At 39.6% G+C, this 16,462-nt stretch overlaps 1 protein-coding gene across 1 annotated transcript in view; it reads left to right on the forward strand.

The window, feature by feature from the left end:
* RDH10 (retinol dehydrogenase 10) overlaps nt 1-16,462 on the forward strand; it is a 29,965-nt gene that overhangs the window by 1,672 nt on the left and 11,831 nt on the right. Inside the window, exon 2 of the mRNA XM_025393971.1 lies at nt 920-1,155. Within this exon, the coding sequence (XP_025249756.1) occupies nt 920-1,155 (236 nt within the window). The remainder of the gene's footprint in view (nt 1-919; nt 1,156-16,462) is intronic.

Here is a 16,462-nt window from a genome sequence, read left to right on the forward strand (position 1 = left end):
AACCATAAATATTGGTCCAGGAAATTTGATAATGGCTCTTGCTTTTTAACAAAATTTTTCATTTTTAGGGAAAACATTTACCTGTACGGAGAAAATTGACTTGGGCACTTCTCCCCTGTATTGATAATTTGTCACCAAACTTATTGATACCTGCGTTTTTAATTTAAGGGTGAAAAGGTACCATTTTCATTGGTGGTATGGAGGGGTAGCAAATACAGATTTTTGTGCTCCCTGCCAAAACCTAAAAGATAAGGGTATTCATTTTCCAGGATACCGATTTTGGTTTTTAAATTGTCAAGTTCTTATGTGGTAAAATTGCATATTTACCTGTAACTTGATTTGTGAGAGTACTTCTTAGAGGAGTCAGCTAGCCCAGTTAGAATAAGTCAGTGACCCCTACTTCTTCATTAAAAATTGTGGATTCATTTCTTGGCTTTGGATGAATTTAGATTATTAATTGCAGTTTTGATTTGTGAGTCTTGAAGTGAGTTTCTATTTTGAGGGTTCTCATACTAAAGACTAAGAGCTGTTTCTCTTGGGCCACTGTTTCCCCAAAAAAGAGGAGTGTGTAGTGTGTGTGTGTTGTTCTCTGAGCTCTGGGCTGAGATCAGTTCTTTGCAGGTGTCTTTAGCTCCAGCAAGCTGATCCCATGTGGTCTACTTGTATTGGGCTTGTCACAATTACATGGCTTTCCCCTAAGCAAAGTTATCCAGTAAATTGCTGTAATTCCCAAAGACTTCATGGGAGGAAGGCAGCTGTAAAGCTCAGTCGTTGGCAAGCCTTGCAGCGTTAGAAATTTGAAGCTCACTGTAGTATTTTTGTTTTGTGTGATCTTTGTCCTACTGATCGCCATGTGACTCACTTTCTGCACTCCCTTCTCTTTTGCATGTTTTCTCCTCATCTGGACTTCTGAGGACAGCTGGGAATGGTGAGGAAGAAATTCTACCCCACTGTAACTTGCAGGTTTTTACGTACACCTGTGATGTGGGGAAGAGGGAGAATGTCTACCTGACGGCTGAAAGAGTCCGCAAGGAGGTTGGCGAAGTCTCAGTCCTGGTCAATAATGCCGGTGTGGTCTCTGGGCATCACCTTCTGGAATGTCCTGATGAGCTCATTGAGAGAACCATGATGGTCAATTGCCATGCACATTTCTGGGTAAATATAAACATCCTTGTTTTCTTTGCTGGGCCCTCCTCAATGAGAAGGTTGGGAAGGAGAGAGACTTCAGTGCCAGCCTGAAAGGAACCTGTACTCTTTCACCGCGAGATCTCCTTAGCTCTTACCTATGGTAAACTGCAGTGTATGCTGGTTACTATTAGTAGTTTTGTCCCCCCCACCCACCCTCACCCCCCAACTCAGTATTTTTGAGAGGGCAGAGGATTGAACATTTTGAACTAGTTTGAAAGATTGCCATAAAAATAACAAGAGGGAGCGTAAAACCCTGGGTTTGTTTATTTTACTTTATGTTGAGTTTATAAAACATTGGTTGTTCTTATGAATTCCTAAAGTCAGGATTTAGGCTTCCAAATTACTGCTCAGCCACATTTTGGAAAGTGCCAAAGATTCTGAAATCAACATTTGTGCTCTGTTGGGAGTGGCCAGGCCACCCTGGCAGTCACTTCGCATCCCCTGACCATCCACAGGGTCCAGGGCATCTTCCTGTTGGAGGACGCCTCAGGACTCTCTTGGGTTAGACAGTGCCTCGCAAATATCACCCTGATAGGACCCTAGAGAGGGAAGTGAGGTGGTGAAACCTGGTAAGCTGGGGATTTAAACGATGTCCACTTCTCACCGTTAAACAATGTCAGGATCTACGGAGCGGGGCAGGGCCTTCTGCTGCTCTAGGGGCAAAGGTAACCCCAGTTTTTCAGTTCAACTTGTCTTCAGTAAAAGTAGGTGTGACTCTCTCCCCTATAACTGCACACTGCTGATCCACTTTATGCTCTTTTTCCTCACAGTATTTTCCCTTTACTTTTGTAGACAAATAAGATTCAATAAAGAAGAAGTAAAGAAATAGGATTCTACTTTTTTTTTTTCCATAGGCGGATTAGCCTTCTAATAGAACACAACAAAGAACTGTTTCTTCTAAATAGGTCACATTAAACCTCATTAATTTTTTAGCAACTGCTTAAAAACTTAATCTGGCTTTAGAGGTACTTATTCAAATGTTGCACCTCAAACATCAAACCTTTTCTCTGCTCTTGGAGAAGCTTATTTTGATGTTTTATTTTTAAACATGAACTTTATTTATTTATTGAGATGGAGTCTCTCTCTGTTGCCCAGGTTAGAGTGCAGTGACGCGATCTTGGCTCACTGCAACCTCTGCCTCCCAAGTTCAAGCAATTCTCCTGCCTCAGCCTCTGAAGTAGCTGGGACTATAGGCACATGCCGCCACACCTGGCTAATTTTTTGTGTTTTAGTAGAGATGGGGTTTCATAGTGTTGCCCAGGCTGGTCGCGAACTCCTGAGCTCAGGCAATCCACCCACCTCAGCCTCCCAAAGTGCTGGGATTACAGGCGTGAGCCACTGCACCCGGCCTATTTATTTATTTTGAGATGGAATTTTGCTCTTGTTGCCCAGGCTGGAGTCCAATGGCGTGATCTCAACTCACTGCAACCTCCACCTCCCGGGTTCAAGCAGTTCTCCTGTCTCAGTCTCCCGAGGAGCTGGGATTGCAGGCATGCGCCACCACGCCTGGCTAATTTTGTATTTTTAGTAGAGGTGGGGTTTCACCACATTGATCAGGCTGGTGGTGAACTCCTGAACTCAGGTGATCCACCTCAGCCTTCCAAAGTGCTGGGATTACAGGTGTAAGCCACTGCACCCGGCCAACATGAACTTTATTTAATTCGTTTACAAACCTCTAGAAATGAATATATAAATGACCTGAGCTTATATATGTTTTGAACAAGTAAGGAGATCGCCAAATACAGTTGGGGGAACTTCAGCTTGCCTATAAGTGTGTGTTGTGTTCAGTGGGGGTGGGGAACTGAATTAAAGTCCTGGCTGTGGCTGGGTCCCCAGGAACAGGCAGCAGGTGTCAAAGGGATGGGTTAGATGAATAAAAGGCAGTCCAACCAAATAAACTTGACATAGAATTTATCAAGAATCTTGTGTGTTTATGACTACTCCTGAGTAAAACAACTACCATTTGAAATAAAAGACATACATAAGTGGGAGGTGGAGTGTCATTTTCCTATTTGAAGAATGATAAAGATGAAGCTGCCATAAAAACTGCAGTTGATTTAAGTCAGCCCTAAACAAGTTACAGCACTATCAGTAGGTTCATTATGAACCACAGACACTGACTGGGATTGTTTTCTCCAATCATCTTTGACTAAGATGATACAAGATTACATAACTGTAAACTTTTACCTACACAAGGTATTCTAAAGTTTAGTCATCTTGCCTACTTTCTCTGCATGATTATTTTGCTTAATTGTAAAATTTCAAATGTAATCAGGTTTTTAAGAAACCCCATGCAATCTGCAGTTAAATATTTAAAACAAGAAACCAGCTCCAGGAATACATCCAATAAAATGAGTGCTAATTTAATGTGTGTAAAGCACGGAAAATTTCATAGCCTTAGCTTTGAAAATGCACATAAATTGATATACCGTCTTTCTAATATTAGGCTACTTTTTAACATAAGGAGGAAGTCAAATCAAATCTCTAAATAGGAAAATTATTCTGGACCTGAATCTGTATACCAAGGAGGAGCATAGCACCTTCCTAGAGTCATCACTGTGCTTTGAGATGTTGCTTAACTACACAATTTAGGGAGTTCTTGGAAGCCTTGATGGTAATGACATCATTTTGTATTAAAGTATGGGAGGCTCCTGAATTCTCCAGCTGTTTTTCCCCTAAGCATCTAAACTTAAGAATTTATTTTCAATATTGAGTCAGAAAATTCATTTTAGAGTTGGAATTTCTGACTTCTTGCTGAAATTTACAAATCTTTTGAGAAGTTCTGATTCAGCAACCAAAATTTAAAGGAAAACTCAGTATAATTTTTACAGTGAATTTTTTAACAGGGGTTAAAGAACGTCGCAGGAGCCACCTGAATTCAGCTTCCCTTCCAGTAGTCCTCTTAGGCAAAGCATTGGTGGCAACTTTTCAAACATGTTGACATTGGCATGTGCTGTTTTCCTTCCAGAAAAAATGAGTGTGTCTTTTTACTGTATCTGGGTGCGGAAGTTACCCCATACATTTTTAAAAGTCCATCAGCTTAGAAAAGAACTGTTCAGTCATTTGAACAGACCATCCTGAGCCAGACGTTTAAGTAACAGTTAATATCTGTTTTCATAAATAACAAATAGTATTTTGATCCTGACTCAGAGCAAAAGTGAGTGAAATAGAAAACCATGTGGACTTTCACTGAAAAGCTGTGGGCACTCCCAAACCAGTCCACATACTATTCCCCCTACCTGAAACACCCTCTTCCTCCATTCCACGTGTCTTAAGGTATAGCTCAAGTCTCAATATAACCTTTCCTCCCCACTGCAGCACTTCTGGCCTTTTCAGATATTAGAGTTGCAAGAATCCAGAGACCTTCTTGTTCAACCCTTTGTTTTCCAGTGAAGCAGGGGTTAAATGACTCATCTAAGGTTTTTCTTTCCTTTCCATTAATCTCTCACAGCATTTGTTATCATTCTCTCAAAGTAGATGGCAAGCTGTCTGAAGGCAGTTTGTTATATACATCTTTCATCTTCCTCTGCCTGGAACAAAACTCTATTCTTAAGTCACTCAATAAATATTTGATAATAATAGGCTTAAATATTTAGAAGATAACCTATTCAGAGAATACTCACATGGATCTATGTTCTGAAGTTTTAAAAGGTAAGCATTATGGGACGGGCACAGTGGCTCACACCTGTAATCCCAGCACTTTAGGAGGCCAAGACAGGCGGATCACTTGATGTCAGGAGTTCGAGACCAGCCTGGTCAACATGGAGAAACCCTGTCTCTACTAAAAATACAAAAAAATTAGCTGGGCATGGTGGTGTTAGCCTGTAATCCCAGCTACTCAGGAGGCTGAGGCAGGAGAATTGTTTGAACCTGGGAGGCCAAGGTTGCAGTGAGCAGACATGGCGCCACTGCACTCCAGCCTGGGTGACCGAACAATACTCCATCTCAAAAAAAGAAAAGGTGAGCACTGTGTTGGACTGAAGCTGTGTGAGACCATTATTGCAAAACAGGGCTGTCTCACCCTTGTTATCACTTACATTTTCTTTTGCTTTCCTATATAACTTTCCATTCTTCCTGTCCCACATGTGTTCTGATCTTTACTATTTTGTGTTAGAACTCTGCTCATTGGTGTGAGGATAGTGACTTGAGAAGGCTGGTGTTGGTATGCCTATTTGAATCAAGCTCACATTGAATGTGTAACAGCCATTCTTATTTACCAATGATCAGTCCTCAAAAAGAGGACCCCCATAGCAATTCTTTCCTTCCCTCTTAACCATGTACCATTTCTATACCCTTTGGAAGCCTTTCCTCAGCCTGGCATAATTCTGTACAGCCTTCCAGTCTGCTGTGACACTTCATCTTCCAATGTTGTTCCATTACCAGTAGCTCTCCTAGGAACCTTCTCCTGGTCACCAGTCAAGACTTAGTGATAGATTTGGGGTAGGTTCAAGTCAGCATAATCTACTGTGAAACACCCGGTACAAGACCATGGAAAATGAATGCACTATCATGCACTTTACTAACACTAGCAAAGAAATTATTCATGTGGGCTGTCTGTATCTGGGTGAGATGCAAAAACTTGAAAGATACCTCTCTTGGTCAGGGTGCAGTGACTCAAGCCTGTAATCCCAACACTTTGGAAGGCCAAGGAGGGTGGATTGCTTGAACCCAGGAGTTCAAGACCAGGGTTGGCAACATGGTGAAACCCTGTCTCTACCAAAATACAAAAATTAGCTGGGCGTGGTAGCACGTACCTGTAGTCCCAGCTCCTCAGGAGGCTGAGGTAGGAGGATGGCTTGAGCCCAGGGGTCGTAGACTGCAGTGAGCTGAGATCGCAACACTGCACTCCACCTTGGGTGACGAGAACCAGACTCTGTCTCAAGAAAAGGAAAAGAAAAATACCTCTCTGTACTCTACTTTGAAATATGGAAAGTTGGTCTCCATGCAAACCCATGTTTCCCTCAAAATACTAACATTGCTTTACTTGTTATTTTTTAAGAGGAACAGAATCTTACCTTGCTATTTCTAAAAGCCAAAGTTTATCTGTAGATCCTTTTTGACCAAAGAGCTGCATTTGGCCTTTATACGTGAGCAGCAAATTGATCCCTGATTAACCAAAAGGGGGAAGCAAAAGCATTTAACTCCAGGCCTTTTATATTCTGAAGAATTTTTGCATGGTAAAGGACTAAATCTGTCAAATAGCTAGTAGGTAATTTACTTCTATTGATATGGTAGTCAGACAAGATAATTGGTAGTTAATTAATAGACCACTTAACTTAAAAGGTTTCACAGTTTTAAAATACTAATTACTGAATTAAGCATTTATCTATATCCAAATGTCTAAAGTCTATTTAGTTAAAATCTATCCAGGAAAAGTAAAAGCCCACCAGCTAGATCTGAGTAATGTAGCACTTAAATACATTAGTGCTGCGGTTGTACCTAATATCTCATGAATGGTCCCTAATCATTAATGTTTAGGTTCTTATGTGATTTACTGGTTTTTAATCTCACATACTGCATTCCTCTGTTCTCTGGTTACAGAAACCTAGTTTTGTTCAAGGCTTCCTACATTCATTTCTAAAGTATTCATAAAAATATTTGGCCAGTATTTCTTCTTCCTTACCATAATAGGTGTAAGACTAAATAGTTTATAGAGAGTATTGATTTCCTATCTTAAGATAGCTACTAAACACTTGGAATTCATGGCCTATTTTTAAAAGTCTTCACTAGAACTGGTTTCTGTTATTAAATATATGTCATGTATAAAAATGTTTGAACTTTAGAAGTACTTTCAATGTCTTAAACAGTTGTAAATTGACCTGGGGTCAATTTTATCTTATTCTTTAGTCACAGTTGAAAACCGAATAAAACATCTCTTTTGATAGGAACTGCTTGGTACCTGGAACTGTATACTTGTATACACAAAATAGGATCACATGCTCATTGAACTTTGAGTTTTTCTGTATTTGATACATTACATGCTGGGCCCAAAACTGTTGCTACTAGAAATCAAAATCTATGACATGATAAAATATCACTTTATGTAGCTGGTGTGAATAGGGAACCAGACGTTACATCAGATAAAAAGTTCTCCAACATCTTCAATATGTTCTAATCTGTGTCTGTTTTTCTGTTGTTTAAAAAATACTCCTAAATAACCAATGTCATCATTTCTAACCTAAATGAAAAAAACAGCAGCGCTCCCCTCATTGCCAAATCCAGTGTGCAGCTTCGTCTTTCTACAGAATGTGACCCTCTTGACCGTCTCCTTGAAACTCAAGTGCTTTAGCTTCCATGATAAGCCCACTTTGTCGTGCTTCTCTGTGTGCCTTCTGAATCCTTTTAGCCTCCCCACCTCCAACTTGTAATGACTGTTTAGTATTGTATGCTCAGACCTCTTCTCAGAACCTCCATCTAGCTGGGTAATCTATTTCAGTGGCTTCAACTGTGATCTCTAGGATAGTTCCCAAGTTCACACAACTACCTTGACTGCACCACACATTCTCTTAAAGCAGCATGTCCAAAACTGAACAAACTCCTCTTTGCTCTTTCTTGCATTCTCTGGTCACCAGACTTAGAAACATCAGCATTATCTTCACCTCTCCAGCCTGCACACATTCATGGGTCCCTAAATCCTGACCATTCTCTTGGGCCCTTGTGCTTTGATTGATCCCCCCTTTCCTTTCCTACTTCCTCCTGTGTGCCTCCATCACCTCTTGCGTGGACTCTTGAAAGTGCCTCTGATCTTCTTTTCCTGTGTTCGCTTTTGGGTTTCCAACCTAGGGTCATCTAAGCAGCCTTGAGTTTGTTATCTGCCTGCTTAAAACCCTTGTATGACCATATTGCTCACAGTGTGAAGTCCAGGCTCATTAGCATGGCATCCTGGGCCTTCCAAAGCTGATTTCCACCTGCTTTTCCAGGTCAGCACCTATTTTATCCCCTCATCTACTGTAAACTTCAGATGGGCTGGACTTCTCACTGTGCCTGGAGAGAGCCTTGCACACACTTATGTTTCACACAAGAGCCTCTGCTTGGCTGTTCTGCCATTTGAGTCCTGTTTTACTTGAAAACAACAGAAGTTAAATGGTTCAGAAAAAAAAAAAAATCTGTCACTATTCCTGAGAAAAACAAATTCAAAATATTTTCATGTTCACTTAATATTTTTATATATTAAGGTGGCAGTCCCTGTAAAATAGTCATGGAATTCTCGGCTCAGGGAATGGCCCTTTCTTGTTTGATCATGGAGTGAGTTGTGCTATTTATCTCAATTCCTGGAAGGAAGCAAAGTTGGTATTTGTTGTTTTCTGCTTCATTATTTCTACATCCCAGGCTTTATCTATTATCTGCCCAAATAAAAATTAATCTATAGGATATGTCAAAGTGGAAGCATTGTATAGCCTGTGCTAATGCTAACACTAACACTGACTGAATAGCTTTCTCAAAAAGACTGAATGCAGAATGCCCCGGCAGAGTCCTTAGCCATTCGTTGCAGGATTGGATCACTACGAACCCTATAGTTTAATACTTAACTGCTCTTACTCTGCTTATTCTCTTCTCTTACATTTGTTTTTACTCTGATCATGCTTCAGATTTTCAAGATCTTTGGCAAATTCTAGTGAATCGATTTTAGTAACTTGAATATATCTAAGCCATGACAATCTGAGAAAATTTAATAGCCTCACTTGAGAGTTAGAAGAATTTTAAGTAGGAAACCCCTTTACATTTAAGTTTTGTCTTGAGTTGAGAAATATTAATAGCAAATTCATCTAAACTTTCTGCTTTAGTTCTTTTAGAAACTAAAATTAAGCCTGTTTCAATTATAATAAGTAGTCTATTTGCATGTGTCTAATTCAGATATCTGCCTATATGGATGAATGTGCAGATGACATGCTATGTTTGCTTGCTGGCTTGTTTTCGTATGCTCAGTAATAAGTAGAAGACATTATTATGGCGGAGTTACAGCCACTGGACCTGGGAAAGTCCTAAATACCTGGGATGTTTTTGGACCCCCAAACTGTACTATGCTGAAGTTCCACTAGGGGGTGTACTGGCAGGGTGGATTTGTATCTTATTTCCTGCACATGGAACCAGTATTTTCCTGAGAGAAAGGGTCTTTTGTAACTAATCTTTGGAGTATGACAAAATCTAATAGTCCTTAAGAAATAGAGAACTATTTCCTGCCTCAGCTGAATGGGTTAAGTTCAATGTTTTGAGCCTGTAACTCCAGAGATCAGATTAAAATGTGTTAATCTTTCTTATCAGAAGTCAGTATAGTAGTTAGGTATTCAAAGAACTAACACTTCTAGATTCTATCAACTGACCTAGAAGCTCCTTTAGGCTGAGACCCCATATAGACATAATTGGAAAATAACTCAGAAGATGGGGGTTTCTGATTCTTTCTGAAGCATACAGCTGGTCCCCATAATAGGTAGCCTTCGGAAGCTTCCCTGTATTGTGGATTATCGTTCTGTTAAGATACCACTGTTCAGAGCCTAGGCTGGCAGAGCATGGCCTTGGGATTCAGTCACATTTGCCTCGACATACCTGGCTGGCTAGTTTCAGTCACCTGCATCCCTGGGTTTATACAGGTCTATGCCATCCCCACACCGGAGGGGATGTGAGGGGAGGCACACCTTTTCATGTGGTCTGAAGGAATGCTAACATTTTTCACTTGAAGAGCTCCCCCAGTGTATTTCATTCTTGAATTTTTTTTTTTTTGTCTTTTTTACTTTATTTGTCAATTCTCTTAAAACTGAAGTTCACACCTGTCAAGGACCATTTTCCTAAATGCTCTGAAACTAAAATGAAGTGAGCCACAGGGGGAAAAAAATGAATATCCTCTTATAATCATCGTAAAACTTTCAACACTGCAGCAAATGCTGCTAGAATATTTAACAAGTAAGGGCAATTACTGCCACAACCTTGAGTGCTGTCAAATTAGCCCCTTACAATGACAAGCCATTTACAATGAATTCACATTTGGAAACAAAACATTACTTGGTCTGTGAAACTTTCAAAGATCACACAAAAATGTGTGAAAGTGGCAGTGATGTTAACATTGCATTTTTTGGTTTGGAAAAAACCACAAGTGTTTCTTATATGCTGCTTGCATAAAATGTGAATTTCTTGCCTTTCCTTCAAATAGGTTAGTACTGGAATTTTTGAATATTAACATGCTGCAGCTTCTTAGTGTTATCCTAAACAATAGGGCTCAAAATAACATAAGTGTTACTTACGTAAACACAGGGGTATTTTGAGGACAAATGAAACTTAAAATTCAAAGCCTGAGTTTTCCCACCTGTAAGTTGTAATTAACATACTGCCCCCTACTGATTTCTTAAGGCTTTTTTACATGGGCTAGTCCTACAGTCTCTTGGGAAAGAGAAGCATAAGGTGTAATGAATTATTTTCAAATGATTTCGTATTGTATCTTTATTATGTTTGCTGGACTGTTAAAGTGTTGCAATTTTTATTTATAACAGTCATTTTTTGCCTATAGTAAAATGGGACTGAATAAGAAGAATTAGAAAGGAGGTGGTGTTGGAAAGTTTTGTTGTTTTCCAGCGTCATCTAGGACTCGGGATGAAAGGGACTAGGCAGCTGAAGCAACTGCTTAGCAATGTTTTTGAGACTTCTTTTCTTAGGTCAGATACTGTGTTTTAACCGAAAGTATGGTCTGGCACTGCGTGGAGGGCAGGGAGGACTGGGAGCCATACATAGTAAGAGCCAGGACTTGCAGGAACTTGAGGAAACAGCCTAACCAAAAATAGATAGCACTTATAACAAAAATAGTCTGTAAATATATGCTTAATGAGCCTTGTGTACATTTACTGAACTTTTTTTATAGTACTTAAATTTACAAAGCCTTTTCATAAACACTTCTCTCATCTGAGCCTCACAGCAACTCTGAATTAAGTAGAGCCACTATCCTCATGTTTATGGATGAGGAAACAAACCCAGAGAGGTGAAGGGACTTCCCTAAGGTCACTGCCAGGGAAGGAAGAAGCTAGGACCCAAAACCTCAGCCTAGGCTTCCAGGTTAAAGCCTGTACAAATACTTAGCTGTGGGCTACAAGTTCAAAGCTCCTGGTACAGTAGGTAGATTTTCCTATGAGTCACTTATGGGTTTTGCCCTGTGGTATAAGAATTAGTCTTCAAATGTTGATTTTTTATTAGCATGGTTAGTTTAGCAATAACTGATTAACCCTAGCTTAATATCCCCAGAAAGCTTGCTCTGTAGATTAGACAAGCATGTAAAATTCAAGCCTGAAGAACCAATACTGTACTAGAATTTTATTACCAAAGCCCAACTTGCGTGTTTCTGGGCCTTTTCTGTACTTTTCCATAGCTTGTATTGGAGAGAGTTATTTCCTTGAGAATAGTGTAGTACATCCTTGGTCACCCAGCTTCCTTCTTTCTCTTCCTAGTTTGCATATCAGTATTGACAAACTGGACACAAAAAAGTCACGAATGGAAAGGGCTCTTCTACAAGGACTGGCTGAACAAAGTTCTATTAATAATTGGTACCAAAATATCAGTTAAGCGTGGTTTTAGTTTAGTTCATTTTGTTAGCTTATCTCCTAACAAAATGTAAAACCTTTATTCTGTTATATAATATTCTTATGGGATCAGAATTCCAGATAGCTTCATAAGCTTTGCCTTTGAAATGTTAATCATGAATTTTCAAAATTGTGCACTTTGGGCCACTGGTAGTGTCCAGACTTATGGTCCAAGCATGTGATCTATAAAGGGGTAATTTTTCCCTAAATGAGGCTTACCAGAGTATAAAAGTCTCTATGGTTCACTTGCCCAAGGTAAAGTTGGAAAGCCAGTGAGGGAAGTGCTGAGGATGATGGAGTCTACAGTCCCTGTCTTGAAAGATAAGCCTTCAAAGCCTCTGTGGATGTGGTGGGGAAGATTTGAAGTCTTTTAGGTTTCTTCTTTATGAACTTTGTTCTAATGGGATTGGGTGGCTTGCTCATGCTAAAAATGGATCCAAGGCAAATAGACATAGAGTCAGTCCACAAAGTCCCATGGTCATTCATACCAGGGGCTCTTGGAGTTGATTTGAACCAGCCTTTACCTGATAAATGCTCAGGCTCACTCTAGAATCTTGTGCTTGGCTTGTAGTCCCAAGCAGCCGCAGCAGCACAACCTAACTACTGAGTCCGAGTCTGTATTTGCTTCAGAGCCCAGGTGATTCCTACGCGCATATGTGTCAAAGTTTGAAGAGGAACTGCTCTTCCCACCTTTTCAATATTTCATCTCCCCCATACCCACACACACACACTATTTTTTTTTTTTCCTGAGCTAACCAGCCCTTTAGGAATCTTGTACCTAGCAAGATGTCAGACTGCGTACTCTGGGGCCCACTCTAGAGGATCTAGGTTTATTTTTTAAATTTTGATTCAGGTCCAGTGTCTGAAAGGAAGAGTCCAGGTGCCCTTTAGCTCATGCTTCTTCTTGGTTGCTCTGCCCAGGGTGGAGTTTTCACAGCTGCCCTAAGCACCACAGCAGAAAGTCAGGGCCAGCCAGTGAAGAACTGTGTGGTGTTGCTGGATAATGGAAGGAATGGTGTCTCGTGTATATTTGTTGTCCTTAAAAGGAAGTTTTCTTTTTTCAGTTCTCATAATTTAGTAATAATATTTTAGGTGGTTTAACCAGAGTTGTGATTGGTAAGTGATTGGTGTGATCTATTACATTTCAATATTGTTCCTCTGTGAGGTAGCTAGAATATATCAGACTTGTTGGATCAGTATTATTGTCCTTAATTTCATGGTGGAGTGGTGGTTTGAAGTACAGAAACTGCAAGTGATGAAGTTTTGAGTCCATATTTAAGTTGTTGGCTTTTTTTTTTTTTTTTTTCAATTTCCAGCCCCAAATATATTCCAAACCTAGGAAAATGTCATTACAATATGAGAATGAAAACTTAAGGGAAAATCATCACTGGAGTATATGGGACTTCCTTTCCTAATGTACATGTTCTTTCTAGTGAGCAGTTCTCATGTGGGTGATTTTGCCCCCAGGGGACATTGGTAACATCTGGAGACATTTTTCTTGTCAGACTGGTGGAGCTGCTACTGGCATCTAGTGGAGAGAGGTCAGGGATGCTGCTTAAAGATCCTTCCATGCATAGGGCAATCCTATGGCTTAAAATTACCCAGGCCCAAATGTAATGGTGCTGAGATTAAGAAACGCTGTTCTAGAGCACTGGTTCCCGAACTCAGCTACAAATGGGAACCACCTGAGGGACGTTGCCTTCTGATGCCTGATTCTCCCATTGGAGATTCTGGTATAATTGGTCTGAGATGTGTCCTGAACACCAGGAGGAAAAGCTGCCTAGGTGATTCTAATGTAGCAAACCACTGATTTATAGGAAAGCTGCCATCTGCAATCTTTAAAATCCTTGAAGAGGTTCACAAATATTTATTTTTGTTTTTTAACAATGCCTATCCCAATGTAGGTACCTCATAGACCCTAATATATGTTGAGTGAATTCTAAGTTCTAGCAGTGCATGTTTAAAAACAGAATAAGTTTTCAGCTGTAATCTCTTGAATATATTTACCCTTCATTTAGGTAAAGATTTTAATTTTTTTAAAGATTTCACAGTAAGCAAACTAGAAAGCAGGGAAGAATTTAAACTATTTACAATTAGAATTACAGGGGTTGATGATCATGGGCACATTGAAAGCCATGCTGTTGGAACAGGGGCTAGGAAGTCTGCCACTGCAGATGGCCTGAGCAGTGGCTAAGCTCACATGCATGTGTTTATGCGTCATGGAAGTAGTTAACTGGTCACTAGAGCAGAACCAAAGCCTCTGCCCTTTGGAAGATCTGTCTTTATTACAATTTCTAAGATGCAATTTGAGTTTGGGGCAAAGCAAAGAGATTAATGACAGCCTGTTGTTTGGCAAGCTATTTGGCTGCAATTTTGTGGGTTATTTTCATTATTCCATAAAGAGTTATTAAATAGGGGGAGGGGCCTGAGGCTTAAGGAGATCATTGAACACTCATTTGATCATCTAGGGCCCGGCAGGGAAAAGATCAGGGAAAACAGCATTTCAGAAACAGTGCTGAGCATTCATTGTTTAACACGTAGAGCCTCCATGAACTCAAATAAAACACAGAAAAAGGATGATTGTTTCAAACAAATAATTTGTAATTTTTTTAATAGGTAAGAGGCATACATTCAAGTTATGTTAAAAGGCACAGCCGTGACATCATAGAAATACTCAATGAGATTTTTGCTGATCACTCAATGCTGGCCACTGCACTAATGGAGTTGATCCCTTATTGAGTCATTTATGAGAGTCTTAGGCAAATAATACCTCAGCGTGACCTCAGTATTTTGGGTGTGTGGTAGGAGTTGGAAAAATAATTGTTGAATATAAATCATAACATATTTGAGATGAAAAAACTTTGGAGATCTCCTCTTTTGTCTCACAAATGAGTTCAGTCAAGATCCAGAGAGGTCAAGGAACAAAAGGAAGGTTAAGTAACGGGCAGTCAGGACCAAGTGGGTTTCTGGATTCCAAAGGCCAGTGTATTTTACAGACAAATTGAGTTTTAAGTCACCTTATTTCTGGTATTTCTGCATAGTGAGCTCTAAAATGTAAGGGAATGTTGATATCTGAGTTGCTGCCTTGAGGTAAATTCATCCTATCCTTTAACAGTGTGAAGACAAGTTAATGAAGCATTTATTTTTGCTGAATAATTAATGGTGTCATCATCGAGGTGTTCATTTGAAAAGCCTGGCTCTTTTATTAGCTTCTTGGTTGCAGGGCAACTGTAGGAGTATTCTTGTGCATGTGCGTTGAGTACTAACTGCTGATTCTGTTCAAATGTTACGCTAATCCCTGTGGCCTCACAATAATACATGTTTTTAAAAGGATAGATTTAACATTGGCGCAAATTTGACTATTATGACATATTCTTTAGTCTCTCCTGTATTATCTAAAGAGTGAATGTTTTGTCTCAATGTGATAGAAATTAAGATGAACATTTTGTTAAGTCTGAGACAGTAGTTGCAAGCTTAATATCTTGGGGCTCTGTTGCACAATTGGTCAGGAGACCTTTCTGTCTCTACAAACATACCCAAGTAGGAAAAAGAGGCTATTACGCAACAACATATGCATGTTAGAATTTCTGTTGTCACCTGCAGCTAGAATATTTAAAGTTGGTACTGCTAGCAAATACAGATGTAGGTTTTACTTCCTAATTAAAGATATAATTTTGGAATGAAGATTGTTTTTTTCAAATAATACTTTCTACGGTCAAAGTAAAATGTCTAAAGTTTGGTCAGTATATTTAATAAATAGATACCTTTAGAGGTACTTTAGACATATTTTTCTTACCCAGGTGAGCTGGTAGTATGTCACCATTTTACATTTTTGAACACACTAATGATGTATCCTGTTAACTTTAACACAGTTCACTGTATTTTAAGCACCTTCAGGCATGATAGGATGTATGGTCCCCTTTGGAAGTGAATGCCTATTCTTTCTTGGATGTTCAAATAAAAGATAAACACTTCAAAATGATTCTTTTAAAAGATGGCTTTTTTGAATTGATCACAGGACAATGAATAAAACATTGTGAGGCTACAGGGACTAGTGGAACATTTCAGCAACATCAGCAGTTAGTACTTACCACATGCACAAGAATACTCCTACAGTTGCCCCGCAAAAGTTTGTGTTTTTGAATCATTTTCCAGGCACAGTGACTGAGTTCTCAGAGAAGAGTGCCACCAGATGTCATTTTAGCCTTGTAAATAAGCGGGAGAGTGTTCCTTTGTGATTCTGATAAAGATAAGTTAACTCTGGCAGCTGCACAGGCAGAAGGGGTGGAACAGTAGAGGAAAGTTGCCCAGCCATGTGATGGGTGCCGTAAGCGTTTCCGGTCAGACGTTCTTTGTTCAGTGGAGTCTTGATGGTGTTCTTTTTTATTCAAAGTTTATATCATGCTAACATTTGGAAATTCTGAAAAACCTTAAGCATACGTGAGAAAACTGTACTGTGCTGGTGGTGGTGACCTTTCTCCCAGCGTTATATGATTTATGGTCCTCTTTGGAAATGAATGTCTACTCTCTTTCTTAGATTTCAAATAAGAGATAAACATTTCAAAACCATTCTTTTAAAAGATACCTTCTCTTGAATTGATCACAGGACAGTCGTGTATGTGCACAAAAATAATGAGGCCTTCTCCTATGGTGAGAAATTAACTTTGCTTTTCTCTTAGTGCTCAGGAACCTAGAATTGCTTACAAATATGGAAA

The sequence above is a fragment of the Theropithecus gelada genome, chromosome 8, assembly GCF_003255815.1.
Source record: "Theropithecus gelada isolate Dixy chromosome 8, Tgel_1.0, whole genome shotgun sequence".
Classification (NCBI taxonomy): domain Eukaryota; kingdom Metazoa; phylum Chordata; class Mammalia; order Primates; family Cercopithecidae; genus Theropithecus; species Theropithecus gelada.